General features: G+C 39.4%; 2 protein-coding genes across 5 annotated transcripts in view; both read left to right on the top strand.

Moving 5' to 3' along the window:
* The window catches only part of whrna (whirlin a), a 212,298-nt gene extending 206,106 nt beyond the window's left edge, over window positions 1-6,192 (top strand). Inside the window, exon 13 of the mRNA XM_042220570.1 lies at window positions 261-6,192. Coding sequence (XP_042076504.1) covers window positions 261-296 — 36 coding nt within the window. The 3' untranslated portion in view covers window positions 297-6,192. The remainder of the gene's footprint in view (window positions 1-260) is intronic.
* A 1,010-nt stretch (window positions 6,193-7,202) lies between these two features.
* akna (AT-hook transcription factor) lies at window positions 7,203-27,429 on the top strand. Of its 4 annotated transcripts, XM_005921736.3 has the most exons (25): window positions 7,203-7,454; window positions 7,838-7,952; window positions 13,570-14,175; window positions 15,114-15,894; window positions 15,979-16,282; window positions 17,383-17,457; window positions 17,798-17,860; window positions 18,866-18,986; window positions 19,199-19,293; window positions 19,403-19,462; window positions 19,564-19,682; window positions 19,806-19,977; window positions 20,659-20,828; window positions 20,934-21,086; window positions 21,244-21,484; window positions 22,618-22,721; window positions 22,920-23,185; window positions 23,277-23,421; window positions 23,950-24,102; window positions 24,529-24,671; window positions 24,924-25,049; window positions 25,230-25,340; window positions 25,525-25,623; window positions 25,869-26,013; window positions 26,499-27,429. In XM_005921736.3, exons 3-25 carry the CDS (start codon window positions 13,809-13,811, stop codon window positions 26,749-26,751), a joined length of 4,266 nt encoding a protein of 1,421 aa, XP_005921798.1. In that variant the 5' UTR covers window positions 7,203-7,454; window positions 7,838-7,952; window positions 13,570-13,808; the 3' UTR covers window positions 26,752-27,429. The 4 variants fall into 4 exon arrangements, with proteins under 4 accessions (XP_005921798.1, XP_005921799.1, XP_005921800.1 ...); XM_005921737.3 differs by having other exon boundaries at window positions 7,204-7,952; window positions 13,570-14,118; XM_042220569.1 differs by lacking the exons at window positions 7,203-7,454; window positions 7,838-7,952 and adding an exon at window positions 10,606-10,688.
* The last annotated feature ends 20 nt before the right edge of the window (window positions 27,430-27,449 follow it).

The following is a 27,449-nucleotide window of genomic DNA, read 5'->3' as shown; positions in this document are numbered from 1 at the left end:
ATATAAATTTTGATATATAATTTTAGAATATGCAAGTATTGTATATGTTTTTTACTGAACTGCAGTAAATAATATGGTTTTAAAAATTGCTGTGTGATTTCTAATGTGATCTTGTTTAGCAGCCATAATTATATTAAACAAACGTTTAAACCATATTTTAAGTGCAAGATCTGAACATTTTTCATGACTTAACCCCCATGTGTTATACAGGTGTCAGCAGCAGCTCGACCTTCTCTTTAATATTCTGTTTGATATTAAAGGGCCATCCAGGAGGAAGCAATGATGGAGAGAAATGATGGCAGCAGATGACAGCACCATTAATCAGAAGTCGAGACTGAAAGGTGCTGGCCTTGGCTCCGACATGAAACTCCAGAGCTCACGCGCTGACTTGCTGCTTATGGTGTGGCTATGCGCAACACTACGCCCCTCTCCTCTGCAAATGTCAGACTCATATCGTTGCCAGCACCACCTGTTGACTTTATTGATAATGTTTATTTGTTTCAGTGAGTGTGCCTCTGGCTTTATTAGCTGCACAAGTGGATTTTGTTGGTGTTCACTTTCTCTTCCTGCTCTTCAGCTGCATCTTTTTGTTTCCCAGTCAGCCCAGCTTTGTACCTGCTCCCTGCATGTTAATGAGAAGTGTTTGACCTGCTCTTTACACAGAAAGTGTGTTTAATTTTTCAATTAAGATAACTGAACAAAACCTGTCAACCTGTGCGCTTTTATTTTGAGGTGGGAGACATTACTGGTTTACGTCAATGGCAGGTATAAGTGGGGACAGTTGCAACAGTCAAAACCCTCGAAGCAAATTCTAATTTAGACTCGTCTTGATAATCAGGTAGATAGCAGGTACTCTCGAAAACATATCAAACTGATCAGGAAAGTGCTGCTCATAGGGGACTGAGCTACTGGTCGGGTTTTTTGCTCTAATATTTTAGGGTCTTTTTTTGAATTAGCCATATATAAATAAATTAAAATTGAACCGAACTAAAAACTCTTTGGTTAACTTAAAAGTATTTTTTAATTAGTTTTATGTTTTAATATTGTCCTCTATATGAATTTATCCAATATAACTTCTATCTATTGCCATTTTACTGACTTCTAAGGAACACCGTTACTGTAGCTTGTGTCAGACTTGTTGTGCCCACTAGGGCCAAGTGTTTTGTTATGGGTAATAGGGTGGGAATGGCTGGGATCACTATGCAGCTATGTCCAAATGCCACTACGTGTTTATGTCATTTCCTATAATGAACACAACAGGTAAATATACATTCACAGGGCACTTTGTTAGGTACACCCATCCAAGTGCTCCTAAACTCAAATAGCTAACCAACCAATCGCATGGAAGTACCTCAGTGGATTGAGTAGTAGTACCACACATGTGGAAATGGTCAAGATGACCTGCTGAAGTTCAAACCAATCCAGTGAATAGCAGTTGGTGACAATGTCAAGTTTTCAGAGGTCAGGGGTGAATCGCTAAAATGCTTTAAGCTCATGGTAAGGCAAAAGTAACTTTAAAAAAACCACTTGTTACAATCAAGGTATGCATAAGAGCATCTCTGAATGTGCATCATGTTGAACTTTGAAGAAAATGAGCTCCAGCAGCAGAAGACCATACCGAGTCCCACTCCCTTCAGCTAACAACAGGAAACTGAGGCTACAGTTCACAAGATCTCACCAAACAATAGAAGACTGAAAGACTTTCACCTGGTTCATGGTTCTTGACTTCTGCTGTGACATTCAGATCATAATCTCAGAATTTGGTGTAAACAACACAGAAGCAACCTGCCTCGCATCAATGATTCAGGCTGGTGGTGGTGGCGTAATCCATGAAGGGTATTTTCTTAGTACATTTTGGGCCTTTTAATACCAACCGAGCATTTTTTAAACACCACTGGTCACCTGAATATTGTTGCTGACCGTTCACCCCTTATGATCACAGTGTACCCATCTACTAATGACAGTTCCCAGCAGGATAATATACCATCTCACATACTGGGTTCTTGACCATGACAGTGAGTTCATTGTGCTCAGATGACCTCTACACTCACAGATCTCAGTCCTACAGAGCAATCCTGTCGATGTCCAGCCAACTAATCTGCAGCAACTGTGTGATGCTATCAAATCAATATGCCTGAGGAGTGCTACCAGCACCTGTTGGGAGTACATTATAACACAAAGAGAAGCTAATGATGAACAAAATGAAACAAAATGACTTGTTGCATCTGTTGGGTTACGTGACAAAATTGGCCCTTTTAGACTTTAATGGGGGGTTTTTTTCCAAAAACACAGGTTTATAATTCACATGCACTGCAGATGTGATAAAATCTGTTGTGAAAGAACAACAAAGCAGAAAAAAGGAGCACAAATCACACATATTTCCTTTTTTTTTCCACTCTCACTAAATTATAGAGACTGAATAGAATCTGCACACTGACTATTCTACACGTAAAGAAGAGTTAATAACTGCTATTCAGTAAATACGACCAAAGATAATAATGCTGTAATATGACTGGAGGCCTACAGCTAAATAATGCTACATATTGAAAAAGAGTACATGCTTTTGAAATACTGTGAAATGTGGTCTATTTTGCAGCTTGTCCTTAAGGCTGGGGTTCACTGCAGCATCTACATTTTCTTGTTTAAACTATTTCAAATGATCTTAAACATTTTCTTCATACAATTTGCTCTGTGGCTGTTTCATGAAGTTTTGGCTTGGTCCTTTAGTTTTGATAAAAGGAAAGTTGTAGAGTGTCTATAACTTTAAAGCAAGGGTTTTAAACTGGTAACTGACAAAATTGGCTAAAGACCATTTCCAGTTTAATGTGAAAGAACCTCTCTGGGCTGCCTGAAGCCTTGGCCTGAACTCAGTCTGAAACATGGATGAATGGAACATTGACTCTGTGAAACAGGCCACATCACTCAACATGAGGGCCGGGCAACACTCGTGCTCGTGTTGCTTTGAGACAGCTTAGCAGGCCGCTTCTGCTTCGTTCTGCGTGCTCGAAATAAATGCTCATGATTTTCGAAATGCTCAACACAACAATTCCCTTGCTTTGGGTTATTTGCTTTTGTGTGTCCAGTAGATGTTGAGAAACTTATTAAGTCTCCATTGTTGAGTACACAATCTGTGTGCAGCTCTGAGAGTTCAAGGACAGAAGCAGAAGAAAAAAAATCAATATAAACTAGCCTTAAAATTATGTTTTTGTGGCGTCACAAAATTGTTTTTCACATTAACTCCGTTTAGCACCGTTCCCTTGACCCTCAAGTTAAGAGCCAAATTTGCATTTCTGATCATATGCACACAATCCTCCGATTTACTACTGTTACTGTTTTTGTAACAGTAGTATTACTGTTTTTGATGGTCTTCCTTTCCAAAGCAAAGATATAAAAGCAGCAAGAACATGCAGTTATCTGTAATACACAAGCCTCTCTCAAGTTCAACAATACATTCGTTTGAATATTAATTTGAAAAATCATAAAGAGGTCACAAAGCCAGCAGCACTTGCAGCAAGTAAAACAACTTTATTGTTGGACCAAAGCATTTATTGGCTTTGCTGAAGTCGCACTGGAAGCAGGTGAACCCCTTCTTCAGTTAAAAAAACCACGGCTTTTATTTTGCTATTGGAACATCCTCTATTAAATTGTATTTGTAAACTGCTCACCTTTTTAGTGTTGTGTGAAAGCATGAGTATCCTGTTCGAGCAAGTGCTGCACAAATAGCAGAGCCCATCCTCAGCAAGCCGCAAATCCAATTCTGTCTCCAGCTGAGACTCATGAGAGCCTCGATAGCTCTGTTTAAGCTACTGATAATATAAATCTGGTAAATGATGTTACATCATAGTTTTGTTTTTCTTTTTTCTTGTAGGGGCAAAAATGTCAGGTAAATAAAGTGACCAATTTTTTATACTAAAAATAAAAAATGCCATGCACTCATACTTCCCAGGGTTATTGAGATATTTCCTGCTATTTCATTTGTCATTGTAACATCTGCATATTTCAATGATGAACTGTAATCAGAACACATCCCCTTGAGCATTGTGAAACAGTAATGGTAATACAAATTCCTAGAAGATGACAGATATTCAGCTACAACATGCCTGCTTCTAAGAAAGATTATGATTGAAAGTCCTCATGTCACCAGCTTGTGTGTCTGCCGTCAGATCTCAAAAGACGATTATAAGGTAGTGACTTGGTTTTGTTTGGTATATTTAACTTTTTTGTTATCTGAAAAAAAACCCTCTTAAATGTATTTTCCTGGAAACAGGAAACATACAGGTAATCTCTCCTGGCAATTCTGTGCCAGGGACCACATAAAGCTCTGCCATTGTGCACCCTCTATTAAAACCAGAAAGCAATCTACCACAGTTTGTCTTTTGTTGCTGCTCCTTACCAAAGGGGATTATGGCTTTCCTTTTAAAAATAAAAGGTTTGTATTCAACAGATAATGTCAGAAGATATGAGATGGCTGGTCAATGTCAGTTTAATGGACAAATGTCTTTCTGTTTCTCTCGGTTTAGTCCCTCAGATCCTACAGAGAAGTCACTCTTACACATACAAACACCATGGGGAGAATTTTTATGCATGTTCTGATATACAGTACACTCTTTTGTCTTATATATCCAGACACCTTAAAATGACACCTTTGCGCTATTTTTTTTTTTTTACTGCACTGAGTCTCTCCAAGGGTTCAGAATAAGACTCATACCACAGAAGTTTTTTTGTTTTGTTTTTTATTTGCATTCTCAAGATGTTTCCAACTACTCATTAGCACCGAAATATGTGAATTAGTTTACAAATACAGACTAGGTAAGGCAGATGAAAAATATTAACTTCTACAGTACATATGTATAGTACAGTAGAAGTCTTGTGCCACCCTTCATTTTGCCATATTTATTTAAATAGGTGAAGGGATTTATTGAAACATGTTACAACCAAATATATGTTGCATAGTTCCAGTTGACTTGGAATGCAATATTTGATATTACTGCCATTAATCTTCAACACAGCCTGAATTCTTATGAGCAAGGTTTCTTGCCATTTCTTTAGGTAGTCTTCGAGAATAGCTCTCCAGGCTTTTTGAAGGACATTCAAAGCTCTTCTTTGGATGTTGGCTTCCTTTTCCTCAGCTCTCTGTCAAAATGATCACACATTGCTTCAATAAGATTGAGGTCTGTGTTTCAGGAAGGCCAGTGCATACCTGATAATGTTCTATTTTGTGTTTCTCTATCCAGATATGCATTTGAAGTGTGTTTAAGGTCACTGTCATGCTAAAAAAAACAACTGTTTCCAATCAGATGCTTTTCAGATGGTATTGCATGGTGGATCAAAATCTGATGGTACTTTTCTGCATTCGTAATTCAGTCAGTTCAGTTTTGAAAAGATAAAAAAACACAGGCTAAAAACAAAGACCCAAACCATAACAGAGCTTCCACCATGTTTTAGAGATGGCTGTACTGTTTGCCTATTTCCTGAAATCCTTTGTATATACAGATGATCATTTGAGCAACAATTTTTACATTTTGATTCATTACTCCATCATATCTGTTGTCACCAATTTCCAGTCTAGTTCTTGTGTAATTTAGCATACCTCTGGCTTTACAGCCATCCATCCACTGAGGCCGTTTCTAATGAGCCTTCAGCTAACAGTAGATGGATCAACTGAAAGGCTAGATGCATCTCACAGATTCTGTCAGATCCATCTATTCTCTGCTGCTCATCCTTATCAGGGTTGCAGGGGTAGCTCCCATAGGACTGGTGCAGGGCACACCCTGGCCAGTTATGGATATGCCAAGTTTTCAGCTAGTAGCTGTTTGGGAATCACCTTGTTGATGCAAAAAGTACTATTTAATGCATCCCACACTGTGTCATCTTTGGCAGTTTTCATGAATTGAGCTCATGAAATGGGAAAAAAGATGTGTTTTTGTAACAATCTGACAGTAAAAAAAAAAGTGCATTCCCCTTTTTCTTTTGGGTGCTTGCTTTACTGGTCGCCACAGCAGATCATCTGCCTCCATCTTCCCTAGTCCCATTCTGTCACACCTCATATCCTCTTTCCCTACATCCATGTTTTTGTTTTTTGTTTCTTTCTTTCTTTCTTTCTTTCTTTTTACATTTCCTTTCTTTCATTCTGACTTTTTTTGTTACTATGGTCTTCCTCTTTTCCTCCTTTCTGATAGCTTCATGCTCAACATCCTTTGTTCACTGTATCCACTGAACAAAGGGTGCACATGTCCAAAAAAAAAATTTCTGCCTTGCCTCTCTAACTGTCTGTAAATCACTCAACCTGAGCTGTCTCTCTGATGTACTCATTTCTAATCTTATCCATTCTGGTCACTGCCAGTGAAATATTAACATCTTCAGCTCTGCCACCTCCAGCTCTGCCTCCTGTCTTTTTGTCAGTGCCACCATCTCCAAACCATACATCACAGAAGGTGCCTGAAGAAACACTTTAAAACTGATTCTTTGTTGTCTGTTAATATTTGTGTCATTTGAGGTAGGTGTCTTCATTATGCTTGAATGATTTGTAGATCAGTGTTAAGTGGCTTAACAACCAAAATAGATTCCTCTGAAATGTGTCAGGTATAAAGACTGGACTGAAAAAACAAAAAAAAACAGCCAATGTCCAAATGAAAATTTTGAAATACCTTCAGAAAGTCTGGAGAACGATTGCTCAAGATCATGGTCACTCTTTTAAAGAATCCTCACATATTGGAAGCAATGGAAACTATAAAGAAATGAGTGATGGCTCAAGAGTTTTGCACGGCACTGTACACACTACTCCCCTTTACATTGTATTAAAAATTCCCTTTTACCTTTTTAAAAACTGAATTGAACACCTTTATTGTTATTAAATGAATACAACAAAATTGATATCTCCCTAGAGCGCACAGTAGTTCATTAACAAATAAAACAAATAAGGAATTTCATGTCTTTTGTGTTATTTTGTTTAATTGTGTCTTTAAGTTTGTGCAAACCTGTGCGGAGTATCAATAAGATCAATTTTCTTGCCTTTAAATATGGGAGGAAAAAAATTAAACCATGTGCAACGGTGCCCTCTTGTGGTCTCATGTTTGAACAGCACCCTCCCTTGTATGTTGATTTAAGAGAAGTCCCGCCCCTGAGCACCATCATAACCAATCACTACTCAGATGTTGAGTTGAAGCTTTCAAGCTTTGGGTGCGTATGTTAAAAATATGCTCCTCACTATTGACTGTCAGGTTTTCACTGGTCGCAACAAACGCCTTTGTTCAACCACTGAGTTTAGGCTAGGGTGGAAAGCGTTATCATTGTCGTCAGTATCACCTTTTAAAAATGGCCAAGTTATGCACGACGTGGTTAGAAGAGAATAAAATGCCTGAAGTATAAGCTCAGGGCTAATATTTCCCCATTTAGTTCGCCTCGAGTAACTGTTCTTCCAGCTAAATCAGTGCCACGTTCCTCCAACGTCCAAGGTTGATAATTAGCCCTATAATTATCAGAAAATTCAGCTTTTCTTTTTATTGGAGAAATGAGTGTAGCAGTGTAACTGCGTCGGAATTAACCTGTCAACATAATGTAGCTGAAAGTGGTCGGAGTGTGGGTTTTTATTTGCTTTAACTAGAGAATAAGGAGTTAGTGATAGTAACGATAACTAAGTTCTAAAACTGGCCGTGACTACTGTAGAACTAGCTTACATTTACTAACGGTTTACTCTCAACGTTACTCTAACAGCGACGAACCGTGAAGTGAGCTGTTTAACCGTTTTCTAAAACCCCCAGAACCCTGTTTACTGATGGCGGTTTGTTGTGGTGTGTGTGCCATGGTGACACAGGGGTGGGTCTTTTCTCCTCTTTAGTTTTGCTGTTTTCAAGGCAACCGACCCATGCTGTGAAATCTGCCCATCATGAAATCCCTCAAGTCTTCTTGGTCATCTCATCTCCAGTATCGACCCATTACTGTGTTTGTACGAGGTAAGTTTTAATGTAATGTAATGCTGTTAGATTTCTTCACAACGGTGGTTCTTGCTCTGTGGCTCCCACAGCCCACCAGACTGGCTGGTAGTACTTGGTTGTTTGTATATCTGAACAAGTTTTTTCTTTATAGTACTGGAAGTCCTTGTTGTAAAGCAGAGGTGGTTAGGGGGGAAAGGATATTGATGCTGCCTGAAACTGTGGATCAAAGGAAGACTGTAGATTTCTTACCTGGCTTTCCCAAGGCACGAAGTTATGTTTTTACAGTATCTCTACAGAATCAGCTCCTTTTGGCAGCACTGATATTTGGGATACAATGAACAGCAAAGTGGGGTGATTCCATGCAAAATCAGTTGCTCCTCCCAGTTGAATTCTCACGATTAGCTGTTGTTTTTAACATCCACTAGAAGTGTCACCGCCTGAACCCAAACTTTAGTTGTTGTTTTTTTTCTTTAACTGAAGTTTAACCTTAATGTCATGGAATATATGATAGTGTTAATACTGAAAGTGCGTTCATTTAGTCTCATTGACATAGAGTAACAGAAACAAGGATTGGTACACTGGATGTTGTATCTTTTTATCTGATAATTCAATCGTGGAAATTTTAAAAATATATTTTGGGTAAACTTCCATAGATCATATCACCATGTGCACGGTGGCTGGTTCAAACATGTTTCATTTTTGCCTAGATTTTTAGTGCAGGATTACGTTCTTGCTGTGTTTAGGCAATAGCAAATTCTTTGTTAGGTATATAAAGCCATAATCATGGTTAGGGTTCAAATACACCAATTGACTTTTCATTCAGAGCTCTGTTTTCCAGTTTGCCATGGTGACATGCCCCCTCTTTGTCCTCTCTCTGTCCCCTCTTTTGAATGAAAGAAGTGTTGATGCCGTGAAGTATACTTCCTATTGTTTGCTCGGAGGCCAGGCTGGAAGAAACCAATAAAAAAGGCAGTGGTTCCTCTCTGACCTCTTAGTACCATCTGCACCAGTATGTGCTTTAAGTTCTTTGGGGAGAGGTCTTTTGTCTGTTCCTGGGGTCAGACTGAAAACTAAAGAGGACAGAGCATTTTTTTTAATCAAGGCTATGAAATCAGTTGGTTCATTCAGTTCTTTTAAGTCACATTTCAAAATATACTTGTATAAGAAAAGCCTTACCTGGTTTTACTTGATCTTAAGTCCCTTAACATTTGAATTCTGTAATTATTGCTGTTATTATTATTAACATATACTGCTATACAGCTATACTGTACTGTGATTTCTTAACAGTTGGTTTTTAGCACTGCATATTATTATCATTTTGCAAACCTTAGAGACACTGAACAACAAGTTAACAGCACTACTGGGGTGATGTGGCTTAGGCTGTAGAGTGGGCCGTCTACTAATTGGAAGGTCAGTTGTTCGCTCCGGGGCTATTCCAGTCTGCATCTTGAAGTGTCCTTGAATCCCAAATTATGCACTCCTTTCAGAGTGTGTGTGTGATAAAAGTGTTTCAGTCTGTTCATGGGTTTAGCTTGTAGTGTAAAAAAGCCCTAAAAAAAGTGTTTAGTAAGTGTAGATGAAAATTATACATGCACCAGTCTATTTACCCTTTTGTTCTGCCAGAGGAAGCTGAAAATGTTGTTAGTATGTCAATATTATTGAACTCAGAGTCCGCTGGGAGTATGAAGTAAGAAGGTGCATAAAGATGGAAAACATTGTAACGTACAGGTTACGTGCAGGTAAGGCAGAGTATTGAGTCTGGATAGTCAAAAGCACATGGTCAAAATTAGGTCCAGACTTGTTGCCAGTTCTGCCAAAAGAAATCGCCTTTTTGCTTACAAAAGTTGCCAATGTTTTGCTCAATGAATGACAGCGTATTTTGACACTGCACAATTTAGTCAATTAGTCAACAGTCATTGTGGGCAGTGTATTATAATCTCATAGGAAGAAGTTTCCTAGTTCAAATCCCAGCTGGTGTCCTTCTGCGTAGAGTTTGCCTGTTTTCCCTGCCTTTTTGAATTTCCTCTTGGTACTTTTGCTTCTTCCTACAGTCCAAAGACATGCTTTGGTTAGGTTAATTAGCAATTTTAAAGCACTGAATGAATGTATTGTTAAATATGGCTTGTAGTCTAAAGTCCAATGCCAGAGCATTCCAGTTCAGTAGTATTTAAAATAACAGTAAAAATATTAAATCACTCTCTTGAGCGGCTCCTTCTGCATATTCATCCTGTGTCCTCAGTGCTCCCTGTGCCTCCTAAGGAGATTAGCTGCCATATCTTATTCACTAGGCGTTCCTAAACAGATCGGTGCTCTGTGGGGCAGCTCCACCTACACTTCTGTTCACTGTGTGCTCAAAATTCAGCAAGTGTCACTCTGTGAAAACATATATATTCCCTGTTGATTTTATGACAGCTTTTCTTCTTCTGTTCTCTCCTCTTCCTCCGTATCATCTATCCTTTTTTTCTCTCACGCTGTCATTCCTCATCTCTGTCCTTCCCGAACATCCAGCTTACCTGTGCATCATACATGTATTCTTGGCTTGCCTCACCATCTGGTTGTGATTAGTTTGTCTGTAGCACCGAGTTTTTTCAGTCTCGTGTTCTGCATGATGATTATTGTCTCTTTACAATCGGTGAAGCCCCCTGTCAGGGATTTAGAGCAGCTTACCCCCCCCCCCCCCCCCCCAAATCTGGCAGCTGAGTTAAATACTTAGTTCTCCTGGGCATGAACATGGAGTTATGAGCAGAGTAACAGGTGAGTTCTTTTTGTGCTTCTTTTTCCTCACCAAAATGAAGCTCCTATAGATACAGATAATGTAAAAGCTTCTGAATTTAGGAATTACATTTTATGCTGTCTTACCTCATTTTAATTTTATTATTATTTCCTCCCATTACATGGATAATTATCCTGGAAGCTCTGTATCTTTTTAGTTTACTTTTCTGGACTGACTGCATGATTAGTTGAATTATTAAAATTCATAATAATTGTATTTCGACCTCAGTCCTCTGTAGGAAATGTGTTCTTTTAATAATATTCCCCACCTTCTTTTTCTCCAAAATGGTTGTAACTAAAGATCTTTATCTGTTCATCGTCTCTCTACTGACATTTGTGATGAGGTAGCAGGTAAAGTTTTTCTGATGATTCTTTCATGTAGAACCTTTTTGTACATAAATGCTGCATGAAAGGAGAGCTGTTGCTACTGTGTCAGCTAAACCGTCCTCCAAGCACTTTGCAGTCACATCAGGGTTTTTGCTTTATCTTTCTTCCCAGTGAATGTGCAAATCTTTCTTGACATCCACAGTTTTATTTCTACATCACATTTCAGACACTTTAAACTGCAAGCTATTGCTAAAGCATCAGTAAGCTTGACTTTCACATACAGTTTTCTTAAAAAATGAACAAAAATGTAATTTGACCACATGTTTGCATGGCTTAAATAATAGAATCTCATTTTGTGTGTAAAATCTTTGGTGAAGAAATTTTTATTATGGCTATGAATCTATTAAAATAAAATGAGCACTAAACTGTCAGGTGATACATATATTTGCATCACATTAATTTGTGGCTTGTGCAGTTTCACTTCAGCAACAGCCTGGTGGGGATTTGGTCCTCATTTGCCTGAAAATTCGTGTTTGTCCAAGAAGGAAGAAACCTTAGAAATAATGCCATAATTACACTGTGCGCTCTAAGCGATTCTATTCTGAAATGACTGTTGTTGTAAACCTACCTCTCATGTTGTTTATGCGCAGAGCTGCGTGCTCTTGTTCCTTGTGGTCTATTTTAAATGCATGGTGAGTTTGCCATGTTGGCCTGTGTGGAGAGTCGCCAGTGATTTGTGTATGAAAGGGCTCAGCGTGATGCGAGTCTGTGCATGCGCGTCTGTGGGTAAATCTGAGTGTGTTTGTGTGTAACGTTTGTATGTTAGTTAAGAGATGAAAGAAGCACCAGGCTTCATAATCTTCTTTTGGTAATCTGGGATATTGATGAAAGAAGCAACCAACCATGGTTACCACTTTTCTTAATGGAAATGTGAGTGCTGTAGAGTGTGTACTTTACTTGCGCTTTGTTTTAAAATGTTAATTGCAAGACTTTGCTTCTGTCATTGATGCATGTTAAAGTCCATGACCCGGTATGCAGTTGTTATTTCCTGACCTGCTGGCTCAAAACCAAAATAATCAAGCTACATCATCATTATGAAATAGCTGTTCTGTAAGTGGAAGTGGAAGTAAGTGATAATTACACAGTGTGACTTTGCTGCTGAAGCAATCAAATCCAAATAGCTTAAAGTTTAAATATGCATGGTCTTGATGTTCTTTGAGACCTGTTGGCAATTAGGAGGACTGCACCACCAAGTTGAACTCAGTTCTGCTCAGTATTAATTGTATCTTTTTATAAGCTTATTGTTTTGGCCCTCCACAACGGTCCCAGTTTCTCACGTGGCCCCTTGGGAAAATTAATTGCCCACCCTTGCTCTAGCACATTGAAATGCAGCTTTGGGAGTGAGCCACTGGCTGTATAGCTGTCAGAGATGTTTAACTGCACACTCTGAAAACACAACTTGAGCTCATGTTGTGGAGTTGCCATAGTGAGTGTTGCAGCTCCAAGCTAATTCTTGGGAGACTTGCTATGTGACATTTTGAACTAGCAGACTAATCGAGGATCTGTTACCTGTATACTGTGTTTGTTTCCTGTGAGTTAAGCAACTGAGATGAATTCAGTAGTGTGTGTAAAAGCTGTACGGTGTGAGCAGATGGTACAGGATTTGAGCAGGGGGCAATAAAAAGAATTCTAAATCAGTGGTGTAAACACAAAGTTCATGTCGCCTTAGAAACCGGTCCATACGTGCTGCATTGTAAATATTCTCATGATATCCTAAAATATCACGAGTCAGTGTTTGAACTGCACATTTTCAAAGGAAATAGTCAGTCAACTAAGCTTTAAATAATCAGGAGCCTATTTTTTCTTAAAGGCAGCAGCATCTAGCTGGTAGATTATATGTGTATTCCCATTCTGTCATCTATGATTACATTTATGAACATTTTTAATTATGTATATAGTAAAGGTATTAAGTTTTGAATTTACTGATTATTATTATCCTGGTCAAGTCTGTTTGTGTTTTATTGTCTCAGAGTTTGATCAGTGTTAAAACAGAGTAAAAAAAAGTTGTGTAGATGGCATTAAAAGCTCTCTCCAATGAGTTTGACTGTATTGTTTAGTACAATGCAAATAAAATAAAATACAAGCACTGATAAAGAGAACAGAAAAGCTTTTAGACTGAAGGATTAGACAATTTAGAACTTTAATTTTTGTTTTTTGTTTATTTTAATTGGAAATAATTGCCGTTACCTAAACCAAGCAAGTAAGCAAATAAAGAGTGTTGTAATTTCTTTCTTTTTTCATGGCTTTATTGTGTTTGTTATGTCTAGGATGTTTTTTGTTTGTTTGTTTGTTTTTTATCTGTGACATGATTTTTTTTTTTTTGTTAAATTATTTCAATGGAAAATAGATTAGGAATTGGGGTTAGCCTCAAATCTTCTGCATTAACAAATCGTGCTACTCAAGGTGTGTTAACCTTGATTCATTGCAAAGTATTACATGTAGTGAAATAAGTATCGGTTGCTTGTTTGTGTTTCAGGTATTGCATCCAAATGCTTCCTGTTCCTCAGCACTGAAGAGTAATCACGGAGTCTGTAGCTGTTACCTCTGGACTGCCACCAGCTCAATGACTTCTACCGCAATTTGTAAACTTCCTCCACCATGGTTTTGAAAGTGGCTACAGAGCCAAAGAAACTAAAAAAGATGCTAAAGGTTCCCAGGCCTGGCTGAAACAGTAACTGAAGTCAAAACAAAGAACTGAGGTGAGCTGCAAGGTGAATGGAAACAAGACAGAACACCACAGCAGGGGTTCTGTTCTGGACCCCTGCCCCGGTCCACTCCTCACCTAATAGCACTGCTATATCAGAGGATGAGTGGGATGAAGAGGATGAAGAACAGGCAGAAGAAGAGGATGACGTTTTTAGTCAAATGGATGAGAATGGTATCATTGGACTGTCAGAGGCACTTGAAAATGTGGAATTGGAGGAATGCAATTCAGATGGGTGCCCTGGATCGCTCACCCCAGAGGAGGCAGATTATAGTGTGGCTGAGAGGGACACACCGTCTGAGGAGACGATCTACAAGCTGAGTAAGCATCTGTCGCACCATAAACCAACAGAAGAAGATACAGGAAAACTGTCATCCTGTGAGCATTCGTTTATAATTTATTAACTTTTTTCTTGACCTTCATTTCTTAGTTTCCACTCTAAAGCACTTGAATACACCTAATTCTGAGACCTGTTTGAATAACAATTGAATAATTGTTTTCATTTTTTTTGTTTTCTCATATTTTATATTTTCTAAAACCTAAAAATAATATGCTTAAGATTATAGAAAACAAACAAATCCTGACAACTGAAAGATAGAAATGTAAATTCCGTCTTTGTTCTCGAGATACTAATTATTTTGTCATCAGGTGATTAAAAGAGGTCCCTGCTTGTTTGGTTCTACTGTAGAGAGTAATTTACAATTGTAAAATCTTTACAAATACACACAAAATTTTGCCTGTCTCCCCGTCATATTAGTCTCTTTGGGCAATTTTGAGAAGTCAAAACAAAACGGGATTTAGCCAAATCTAGTGACTAGGATTGTGGTGAACACTGACATTGTTCAGAATATTTTCCTCACACACCTTGACACATAACAGTAACACTTTTAAAAGGTCATCGTGAACAACCGAGTGAATCTTGAATAATGGCATGGATCCCCTTGGTTCTACTCCTCACATGGGCTTTAGACAATAAGAAACAAACAAGCAGTTTAGTACAGAGTTGTGGTCTGAGACAAAGCTCTCATCACTACTGATCCGTGAACCTGTCTAAAGCAGAGAAAGCTAAAAAATTGCAGAAGCGCTGGCGAGGTTTTTTGGGGAGGAGGGGTCCCCAACATGATGACCTTAAGGGAAACTGCCAAATTTAAAATAAGTTTGGTTGTTAATGGCTGGAGTCATGGAACTGATTGCGCTTGAAGACCAAAGACGGTGCACATTTGTGTGATTCATTAAAACTACACAGTCCTTTGTTGCGCAACACGTTTTTTGCTTCCTTATTATTTTTTCATGCCTTCTTCTTTTTGTAATTATAGATGAGTTAAAAACGTGGTCAGCGGATATGGAGGTGACGCGGAGAATGGAGGAGCAGGTAGCAGAGCATCTTTCTGAGTGGAACAAACACCACGACACGACGAATGATGACAAAGATGGAGAAGAGAGAGGGAGGAGTGATTGGAGTAAAAAGAAATTTGAGCACACTAGAACATCAGGGGAGCTTGGAAGAAAGCTGGCAGGACTCGCTGAAGGATATCGTGATAAAGAAGAGAAAAAAGAGATCAGCTCAGGACAATCTTCTAGCGTTCAGCTGCATGCTGTGGACAGTGTCTCCTGTCCAGCCTCCCGTTCTGCCTTACCCATTGCCGCTTCCATTTTGCCCCATCGTCTGCATTTCACTGCCGAGGAATTAAATACTGCCCCAGGAATTGAAGCTGAAACCTTTCCAGAAATAAGCTTTACAGAAAGTTTTCAAGAGTCTAACAGTAGCCACATGAGCCTCAACTCCAGTCCTCGCTGTCCCGAGATAAAGCTCAGGGCTTCGCCTCAGCCAGCAGCATTGTTTTCTGAACAGGTCATCTCAAATCATTACAGGAGATTAAGTAATGGCCCTGGAAAAGAATCAGGAAAGAGAGATAAGGAGCATAGTCACCCCACTCCCACACCGAGAAAGATAAGGAATCACTCTCCTGAGGCTGCATATTCAAGAACTCATTCCCCCGGCACAGTCAGGCCCAACAAACAACAGAACACACATCGTGACAGGGACGTGGTAACACCTAGAACCAGGAGCAATGCTGTTGCAGAGGACGAATCTAGGTAAAACACATTTTATTAACCATTTTATTTGGGCTTTCTTTTTGCTCTTTTCTATTTTCATACATCACAATTCTCTTTTTCCAGAAAGGGGCCTCTGAGTTACCACACACCAGACTTCTCGAAGGTCGAACCCAGAGTTCATTTTCCCAAAGGCGGTTACAAGCCCCCCAAGAGCAGGTCCTTGTTAACGAGGAAGTCCTTATCACCCGAGCCACCTATAGTCTTCAAATCCCCTGCTGATATAGTGAAAGAAGTCCTACTGAACACCGCTGGTGAATCTCCTACCTCGCCAGATTCTGACGGACAGGCAACCAGTGCAATCAACGCTATTGTGCCTCAGGAGTTCAGATGCCACCAGCAGGCCACCACACTGGTCAATCAGCTTCAGGTACTAGTAGAGACTAAGAGGTATTTCAGTTTGGAAGAGTTCTCTGTAAAATTACTTTAAACCACTAAAGTTGATTGAGATGGACAGAAGATATCTAACTTGTCCCAGTATTAAAATCAAAGTTGTAGTAATGATGGCTGCATTCTGCTTAGGGGAGGTTCTATTTCTGTGAATACAGGTTCACTGACAGGGTCTGCTGGGACACGTAATTGAAGCTTCAGTAATAAGATCTGTGCTTTTTGTACTATAACAAGTCAAAATGTCATGAAGAAGTCTGAGTTTTTCCAGGTTAGTGTGAATGCCAATACTGACTGGACTTAAAGTACGAGCTTTCATTTCAAAAGGCGAAAACGTCACACAGGACGCACTTAGAATTTAATAATGTGTGAACATCAAACATGGATATGCCAGAAGGGACTAATATATTTAGAAAAAGTCTCATCTCAGCTCCCAGCTCAAGGTTTTAAAATGGGAAAAATAGGGGAAACGCATTTAAACACATGGCACATGAGACGTGTAGTTTTAGGGTGCCCCACTTTATTTCCTCTTTGTTTTAGTGTCACGGTTCAAATCAAACTTATCACAGTGGTGGAATCTGAATAATGGAGACATTTTGTTCATTTTTTTATTGAACGTGAAAATAAGACACCGATTTCTCTTCACTTAGTTTTAACTATAATATAACAACAACATACAAATACATTTTCTAGAATGAATTTTGTTTAATATTATTACCCAGAATGTCACTGTCTGCTGTAGCGTTTCAGTTACTATACTGAAACTGAGCATTAAGACATCCATCCATTTATTTGGACAGCCAACAAAAACAAAAGCAAATCCAAAACCAAAGTACACAGAGATAATTTGCCTGGCTGTCCTCATATGTTCAGCCTTTGTTTACGTTTGACAGCCTCACAGGATGAATTAGACTAAACAGGACCTAAATTCCGCTCCAGTCTTTTAGTCCTCTCTTTTATCGCCACCCCCATTTTTGCTTTATTCCCTTTCATTTTCATTTGTCTCACTTCTTTTTCCTCATGTCACATTTCTTTTGCACTGCTTCTCCTCACTTCCTTCTCCTTTATTTCCTCTGGCTGCAGGAAGACTACGACAGACTGCTGACTAAGTACGCTGAGGCAGAGAACACCATTGATCGTCTGCGTCTGGAAGCCAAGGTAGTTAATCTAGAGATCCAGCTATAATTTATCACCTTTTAATGGTGTGGATTGAAAAACAGTACATGTCACTATCATACATAATTATTAGTGGTCTAACCATTAAGCCACTATAAAATATTAAAGTTAATACCAAACTTCAAAGTGATATACAACTTATTTACTTAAATTTTAGGCATTTATTGAATTTTTCTTGTCAACAAAGAGTAATTATGTGGCTTTCGATAGTTGAACAGCTGTGAAAGTACTTTCAAAGTAGAGCTTAAAATTAGAATCATTAGAATTATGAAATAAATTCATTATGTCAGAACATTTATATGTCTATATTTCATTTTTGCAGGACAGAAATTTAGAGAATCAGCATCCCAGGTCCAGGCAGGCTCAGCGCATCATAGACAGAGCAGTATGTCATACAAATGATTACAAATCTCAGAAAAGTGGGATTTGAAATAAATACAGAAGAGGCAGGAGTAGTGCTGAAGTGTTCGGAATTGGGTCATTTAAAGATTTGGTGGCTCATTTCTGTTTGTGCTGCAGCGCTTCACATTCAGCACTAATTGAAATCAGCTTACTGAACTCCTCACCTCCATTTTCTCCCATCTCATTCATTACAAACTGAACCACCATCTGTTCTATCCTCCCCTCACCCAGGCAGGGTGGGAGGAGTTCCTTTACAACAAAATTTGCAGATATTTGTTAGTAAGTATTTTTTTCTGATTAGACATATGTTCCAGTAGATTTACCTTTTGTAGCTGAGCTTATAACCAGTTTAATAAAAAATCTGACTGGTTCCAGTCTGATTGATGATCTGAATTTAGGTTTTAAGTGGGGTTTTTGTCTTTCTGATTAATCTCTGTTGTCTCTTAATTGTATATTAAAGTGTCCCTGTAGGTGCCATGCAGCTGTTTACTTTTGCAATATGTATGTATGTGTGTGTGTGTGGGGGGAAAGGGCCTTCTGAGAGCCGTTAAAGGTCATAAAGATTTACAGCTTTGAGTGACTGTCAAGCTCATTTTCACACTTTGGTTGGCTGATGACTGACTATGTTTAACTCATTTTTTTTCCAAACTCTGTTATTCTCCCCTGCCCTTAATTACCTCAGTACCCTCCTTATGTGTTAGTCAGAATAGTTGTGAGGCCTTAGTGAAAGCTTACAACCTGTGGACACTAGATGGGAGTGTTTTCCTGCTGTGTGTATACTGTTTTTTAATCTGACTCGCTTCACATTTCTAGAATGAGAAATTAGAGCAAACACTGATCAAAACCTGCTGAAGTCTCATTTTGTATGGGTAAAAGTACTATACAGTGATACAGTGTGTCTCCTACAAAATGTAGAAGTCCACATACAGACAGGCTAGGTATTAATTATTGAGAACACGTTTGTTTTTGTTTTTCATGTTTCTTCCAGGTTAACCTGTACTCTGACCCACCAAATCCCGGCCACTGCGTGCAATCAGGACTAAACTGCGGTGCTTCAAAGTTGCTAAAATTTGATTTTCCTCGGGCTCAGAAACCCACGACAGATCAGGGTATCTTCATTTTATTTAATGGTTACTTCTTTGCTGCTAAATCTTGTATTAGTCAGTATCTTTAAACCGGGCAGCTTGCACCACAATTATCTGAATGGAGAAATGACTCTGCAGATATTTAGAATTTTTGGGTGAACTGTCTCTGGCTTTGATGATTGTATACAACAGGCATTGTGTGCATTTTCCTTCTAATCTGTTTGTCCATGTAACAGGAAGTTCAGCTACCGGTCCTACCGAACCAGGCTCTAAGCTTGGACAGCAGCTAGCCAATATTCTGTTCAGCCAGGCCGAAACATTTCTGCAGCAGGTAACTGGCCAAATAAATGTTTAGAGATGAGAATGATCCGATTTGCTGGCTGGTAATAAACGTCATTTAGGAAGTTAATCAATGATAAACCTTTTGATTTTTCATTCAGCTGCAGACGTTTAAGGATCTCCTTAAAAGCAAAAAACTTCAACCTTTTGAACAAACTGGGGTAAAAGCAACAAAAGCACAGCAGAATTCTCTAGGTTTTTAAACATCACATCTAATGGGAACATATATTGAATGGAATACATAAAAGTTCTTTCTTTTTAGGGTATGGCTCAGCTTGCTGAGGGGCTCGAATCTTTGGAGAGGGGATACTTGTTGGCGAGGGATGAGCACAAACTCCTGCAGCAGCGAGGCATAGAAATCAGCCAGTTTGACCCAGAACGGTAATGTTGATGTCCAGCATTACATCTGAATACATTTTATGTTTTGCATTTATGTGTGCTCATTACTCAGTTGTTTTGATTCATTTTTCTTTTTTCTTTTTTAACATGTATGTTATGCATCAGGGAGTTAGAGGGGCTGATCTTTCAGTGTGGGCTGCGTACGGACGAGCTGAAGGAGCAGGTGGAACAGATGCAACCGGATCAGCCCACCTGGATTACTCCTCCCTCTCCACCTCCTCAACCAACCACACCATCTGCCCTCTCTGTGGATGTTGTAACCTTCACTCACCCACAGGTAGCAACAGCATCATTTTATTCTGTGTATGGCCGGGATTATCAGAATCAGAATCAGAATCAGAATACTTTATTGATCCCTGGGGGAAATTATTTTTTTGTTACAGTGCTCCATTTTAAACCAACATTAAGACAAGACAGACAATACACTAACTAAGAATAAGAATAGTACAATATATACATATATACACATACTTCACTCATAAATAAATAGTTATTATGACTAAATAAATAAATATTATGACTCTGTGAGCAGCGTGGGCAAATTGTAATAAACCTACTGTAGTCTGTGTGGAGGAGGTATGTGTTTTTAGTGCCCTTGTAGCACAGTGAGTGTAGGGAGTTGCATTCATTCACACTCTAGTTACAAGGCAGACATCTGCAGAGTGGTTGATTACCACAAATCAGAAGGTCAGTGGTTAGATCCCAGCTCCTCCAGTGTACTGTTATATGGAACTGTCCTTAGGCAAAATGGAAAAAGCTGAAATTGCACCTCTGAGTGCTGTGAGTGTGTTATACATAACGTGTTTAACTGCTTAATGTGGTTTGTAGTGGAAAACTTGCATTTTTATTTCACAAAATTGGACTATTTTTGGTTTATGATGAAATCCCTGTTCAGGACAGGATCACAGCTTTACCAGACTTTATCTTGTCAATTACTTTTCTCTTTTTCTCTTTTGAGGTCCTGCCTGTGCCTCTGCTCTCTGGGGCAGCGGAAGCAGAAGTGAGCTCAGCCTGTAAAGAGAACGATGAAGAGAAGTCCGAGGGAGAGGATGAAGAAACTCTCTACCTCAATCCTCTGAAGGGCAAAATTAAAAGTGTTGCAGAGGACTTTACCATGGCAGTGAATCAGTGAGTAGCTATATTTAAATGCATCAATATCATGAAATCTGATAAATAAGGAGCCCTGCAGCTGGGACTTTTAATTATTTAACTGTTTCTCCTCCATCTGTTTAGCTACCGAAGCATCAAGGAGCTTCCCAAACTTCTAGAGCGTAGCCTGAATGAAGCAGTTCTCTCCTCTCCTGCTTTAAGAACTAACATGCAGTCTGAACACAAGGACAGACAGGAAACTGGAAACAATGAAGTCTGGAAAACTCTCTCTCAGAGGTTAGTCTCAAAGTAAAAGGCAAGATGGTCTGCATTTTCACCAGCAGCAGTTTGTTTTTTCTATTGGACAAAAAATTGAGTAAAAAAAATACACAATTGGGAGGAAGCTAATTTATCCAACCACTGGACTAAATTCTCTCCAATTATCTGTTAACAGGAATGCACAATCAGACCATCAGGGCTATTCTTCTGACGTGAACAAACAGCAAAACAGCAGGTCCAGTCCTCGCCCGGCCTCCAGCCGGCTCATGATGTTTCCTGTTTTTCGTCAGAGTAACATAAAGAGGGTAGAGGTGGGAAAGTCTCACAGCAGCAGTCTGAGCAGCCTCGGAGATGTAAAAGTGTCAGAGGTGAGGAGCTCCGAGGTTCAGGCTGGGGGCAGGAGAGCGTTTTCTCAGGTCAGTGATATTGATGGTCACTTATCCTGTATCAGTTCGAGTAAAACTGTTGCTTTATTATGGCCTGTATGGTGTATGGTTCTACCAAGCTTGAGTGAAAATGAGCTGATCATTTTTGGATTTGGAGCTGATAAATACTGAACAACAGTTAAATTTAACTAAAAGGAAGAACCTGGTTACATACACATATTGTTGGCACTATTAAAGCAACATACTGTCATATGTCTACACTGGCAGAATACTATTTATTGCATTAGCATTTTTAGCAAATTAGTTAGCTAGGTATAGCCAATTATATATTGTTTTACTCATGCATTTTCCTTGTGCTAATTAATATATTGTATATAATATTATTATTACTAACAAGCTGACAGATCAGAGCTAGTGATGTGCGATACCACTGATTTCCTTTCCGATACCAAGTAAAATTCAGGGTGGTATTGGCGATACTGATCCGATACCGATACTTTGTACAAAAACGTATTTTATTTATTGTATCTTTTATTGTATCTCAAATTACAGCTTCATAATGATTAAAGGGCATCAGATTACTTGTTCTTATCACTTAATAATGCACAATTATCATATAGAAATAAAAAAACTGAAGTTGTGCGCTATCGGAACATGTTGCCTGCCTGCAGCACTAAAGGACTCCGTGAGAGACGTCTGTCTCACCCTAGCAGCACCTGTCCCTCTCCTCCTCTTCACTTCGCCTCAACATAAGCTCGTCATATTCTGTGATTTGTTTTTGCATAGGCTTAGATTTAACAGTGTCAATTAATGACCAATCAGTGGTTTCTCTATGGGTGACTTCTTAAATACAGCTGATATATAAGTGCAAAATGCTCCCTGTATCCTTGGACTAACTCAATCAGTGTATATGTGCACTATTTGAATTGCCTCTTTTTAACATGCCAAAGTTTAATTAGTTTCAAAGTAGCTAAAAAAATAAACTTTATTTAACAGCAGTCGCCTCAAGGTGGTTTATGCTATGAGATAAAGACCCTACAATAATACTAAAATATTTCTGTAATGATTAACAAAACACTTTATTTTACTAAAGATTTGACATATTTGTTGCAGCTGCCTAGTGTGATGATCAGTGTTAATGTTGTATAACTTCTGTTTTGTAGGATGGTATCATCTCTCCAGAGACAGACAGCGGGTTTGTTGGTTCAGAGAGCAGCCGTCTAACTCCTGCAACTTCCAGTCCTCTCCACCAGAGGGCATTAGAGAGGTGAGTCCAACTCTGCCTCCCTTCCTCCATAGTGATTTACTGCACTAATAATTTCAGCTCAGGTGCCATCCCCCACCCCATAACACACACAACACATTCTGATGTGATTTTCTATTGTTTTAAAGTGATTGTTTTTTTTCTTTGATTAAGTCTTCTGTGTTTTTGTTTTTGTCCTTGTTACATTCCATTATGGTGCAGCGGTGTTCCAGTGCCTCAGGAAGGAAGCACGAGTCTTCAGACAGGCCGAGTCTTTGCACCATCTCATTTTTCCTCACCGTTGCACAGTCATACAGCTAAAGACCTGATTATGAGCTCCCGACTTAGCCTCAGCCTCGACCAACCACAGAGATGCAGAAGGGCAGTGAGAAGACGCACCTCCTCCTGCTCTCCAAAGCGCTGTGTCAATCTGAGACAACAAAGGGTGGCGAGTGGCAGCAGTGAGTTTGGACTTGAAAGTGACGGCAGTGAGTTTCCAATTTGATTTACTTAGTAATCAGTAGTGCTCTCTCTCTCTTTTTGAGTATTTAAGCTGCTGACCTCCCCTTATTTCTACAGCTCACATTGACTCTGAAGGTGAAAAGACTGACCAGTACAGCAAATCTATCAATTTCCTCGACAGCTCACACTCAAGCTCTTCCACCACTACTCAGCACCACCTTTGCAATTCTCCACGAGCAAGGAGTTCCAGTCAGAACTGCATGTGAGTGTCTGGATGGGACTTGAAGCAAACAAGTCAACAGTACAAGTGGAGAATGTCCCAGAAACACAAAGCTCTGAGAGTGAGGCAGTAGATAGTCACTCTACAGTGTCGCTGTGAATCCTAATGATTTCTGATGAATGACAATAACTGTTGCTACAATAATGCAGTAACATGATCACGCCAAAAACTAGTTGTAATGTTTTTATTATAATTTTTTCTTTTATGTATTTTATTACAGAATCGCCTGCTGTTGAATCAGGTTGTATATTAGGAGCTTCTGTTTCCTGCACGGTGTGGTGTTTCTTGTTTCTTTTCAGAATGCGTGTGCACCTACATCAATATTTGCCATCCATTTTTTACCAGCTGAATGGTTTAGTTGCATATTTTCCACAGTAAAGCATTTTAGAGGTCACGTCACAATATTTGGCCACAAAACTTGGTGTGGTATGATAGTGCATTAGTTCAAGCTTACATATGAACTGCAAAGGTGGATTATTTTGTAAAGATCCTTTTTCTGTTTTCCTCTAGTGATGCAGTCCAGATACTGCAGGCTGAGGTAACCAAACTGAAGGAGAGACTAGAAGATAGTCTGAGAAACAAGAAGCCTATCAGCTCTATTAGATCAGCTCCATCAACTCAGGATAACAGCTCTAATCAAAGCTCCTCTTCATCTTGCTTCAGGTTGTTTTTGTTTTTTTCTTTTCAATGCTCCACATAAAACCACAGAGTCAGTCTACTGTGATGGATTATACAGTCACTTGTCTTTGTTGCCAAGTAGGAGCACTAAAAACCTGATTTGTGTTTGCTTGCTTTGGGTGATATTCCCAAATTTTTCAAATTATTCCAGATGTCTAACAACATCTGGAATTTATGACTTTTTATCTGATGTGCTGCACTTTTGACTCTGTCTAGAAAGGTGCTGTATAAATAAAGTTTTATTTATTTATTTAATAATAATAATTGTGGATGCATAATGAACTATGTGATCTTATATTCTACGGCCTGATTTGGAAATTTCATAGTTATGTCACAAATGAAGTTTTAAGCATTTATAGCAGACTTGCTTTTTGTTGCTTGCTGTTAATTTAGTTTTCTTCCACTTCTCAGGTCTAGAGAGCAGCGGAGTGATGTCAGTGCAGGGAAAAGAGAAACACAGATGGTGGACGAGGTTGCGGAGGAGTCCACACAGAGACGAATAGCCAGGAGAAAATCTGCTTCTATAAACCAACAAAAGCCACAACATGATTACTGTGAGTTCATCGTGATTAACAAATGATCATTAAAATCAAGGAGGGAGACGGAGTGATATCAGTTTATTCATTTCATTTAGACATTATGAAAGCTTGTATGGTCAAACCGAAGCATGTTCACTCACAGGGACTAACAGTGTCGTCTCCTTTAAGGTTCTCATCCTGTTTTTGATTCTGAAGCCTGTTATGCTCATTAACTCCTATTTTTAATGGCAAGCCCTATCACTTATTGAGTCAGTGTTTTATTTTCAGTGACAAGATCGGAGCTGCAGCCCTGTGCACCACAGCCTCAGGTGTCCAGATGCACTCAAACATCTGCAGCACTAGACAGCTGCTCTTCCCACACAACTACTGTCTACAGCAGGCGAACACAGCACAGTAAGAACACCTACCACACCACTGGAGACACAAAGACAAATTCAGTCAAATACAGCTTCAGAAATTTGAAATTGCAGTGGGACCTGTTCAGACATGTTAAATAAATCCATGTAGGTTCTCAGTCATCTACACTGCAGTCTTGAGGGTTTGAGCTGAGGGAAACCTCTCTCTGTATTGCAGGGAAGCATCCTGTTGTTTCTGTGTCTGAAAAAGGAGATGAACCTGACAGCAGAAGAAGTCAAGCTCCTGTTTGTTCTCAGTGTTTGTCATTTCACAGAGCATCCCCTGAACGTGAGAATGAATGCCTGGATAAACATGTTTGCTAGCAAAGAGGGCAGAATCCAAGTGTCTGCAGTGCACTTTAATTTAAAGATGTTTTTAACCAATGTTAAAGTTTTATCTGGATTAATTTTATGGTTCGAACGAGTCGATCAGCCTCCATAAAGCCTCTTCTATGATGTCTCTGTACTGTCAGGACCAGCTGGTGGCGGTAGAGAGATGCTCCATTCCTCCACTTGCTGCCATCAATGTCCTCTCTGCGGACGCCTCGAATCATACAAAGTCATTAAGCCAGGTTAGAGACCATGAGATGCGTTTCAGATGCACAGAGCACTGAGGTTTAAATCCTTATCAGAAGAAGGATGTACTGTTATCATTGTCTGGCTAATCCATTATTTCACCACACAAAGACAAGAGTTTAGTTGTGTGGAAATTTATGCCCGATTTCCACTTGACTCATACATTTAGTCTGCAGTAAATGAAATGAGTGCAATTATTTTAAGTGTTAATGGAGCTCCTGGCCTGCTCTGTGGTTCGCAGACAGTCACAGACTCTCCGACACTTCCACACACATAAAGTACCAGCCAGCCGAGTCCCCTGATGGAGCAGTGGGGAGCAGGTTCTTTGCATCTGCAGCTCCACCTGCACTGCTGCAGTGCATGCCAGTGTGCCCTCCACCACTCCTGTAAGTGCGCTGCTCTCATAGCTCACACACTCATCTGACACAGTATGCAAAAATCCTAAAAGCCTAAAATTTTCATTTTCTGCTTCTTTTTTTGTTTTTGTTTCCCAGACTTTTAGATTAACATGCAAATAACAGATTTCATTTATATATCCTTATTTTCTATTTAATTTTAAATTTAAAGATGACAAACTGTGTCCAGAATCCACACAGCATTATCGCCTCAGTCTAAAAACACAGAAGGAAGATTTCGCTGGCTTGACTGGCCAGGTCGTTCCCTAAGTGCACATGGCTGCGCTGAAGGGAGGTTTTCCCTCTTAGCTGAGAGGTTTGCTGGATGAGGATTTGGGGCAAAATAGTGCAAGTTATGTGCAGTTTATTGAACAGTTTCTGATACATAACATTTTTCATATATAGTTTTGAGAGAATGTTACATAGAAACATCTTGTTCTGTCCTGATCCTTACTTACTTTTTACCATCTCCTCAGGTTGTACTCGTCCCCCCTCTACGTCTCTCCTAACAGAACTCCGATGTCTGCCGAGGTCACTGGTCCTGGGGAGGTGAGGAGGAGGACGAAAAGACGCTCACTGTCTGTTGACAGGGAGCGCTCATTGGACAGCTCACTGAACAAAGCCATCAGAGCAGCTCGACACATGAAACACACCTCCAGGCACATGGCTGGCTCGTTGGCATCTGGACTGCAGTACCAGGAGCTGCTCACTCAGTCCTGCAGCTACTAGTGTGAACTGTCATCACAGGCACTAAGACTGAGAGTCATTAACTCAAAAGCAGTTGCAGAACGAGGCACGAGCCAAAAGAACTGAGTCGGACCAAAGTGAATATCTCAAATCCTCTTTGTAAGTTTTCTTTGCTGATGTTTTCAAAGATAGTTCTCTCCCCCCGCCCTGCTCAGGTGGCCAAAACATGTATTTTTATCTGCTGGTAAACATTACAATAACTCTGTTTACACTATTATGTCTTATAGATCATATTTATTTTCAAACCTGTGACGTACTACAGAGACCTGTATATTCTCATGAATTAGTTCTGCACTTTGAGCCATTTCTTGATCATGTGACACTAGTTTTCAGAAATCTGAAATTAACCTCAGTCTTATTTTAGTCGCTGTAGAAATTCATTTTCTGATGATGTAGAAACTCTTTCTGCTGTAAATGAAATGCACTCATGAGCAATGAGCTCAGTTTTAGATGGTCATTCTTCAAACCATAATCATTTGCTGTACCAAGGGCCTCAGATGCTGGATATCAAAGTTTTTTTTTGTCTGTATAGATGATATATTTTAAAATGCGATGTTCTAGATATGCTTTTTGTACTTTGTTGTTTTTATTTATTGCTCATTTGTGCCGATGTCGATCCAACGTCATTTTCACTACTCCGTAATGAAAAAAAAAAAAGAATGACTGTGTGTTGTTGTTTG

Source organism: Haplochromis burtoni, unplaced genomic scaffold (assembly GCF_018398535.1).
Source record: "Haplochromis burtoni strain Fernald_Lab_line unplaced genomic scaffold, NCSU_Asbu1 Contig_51, whole genome shotgun sequence".
Taxonomy (NCBI): Eukaryota; Metazoa; Chordata; class Actinopteri; order Cichliformes; family Cichlidae; genus Haplochromis; species Haplochromis burtoni.
This window is presented reverse-complemented; position numbering and strand designations above follow the sequence as displayed.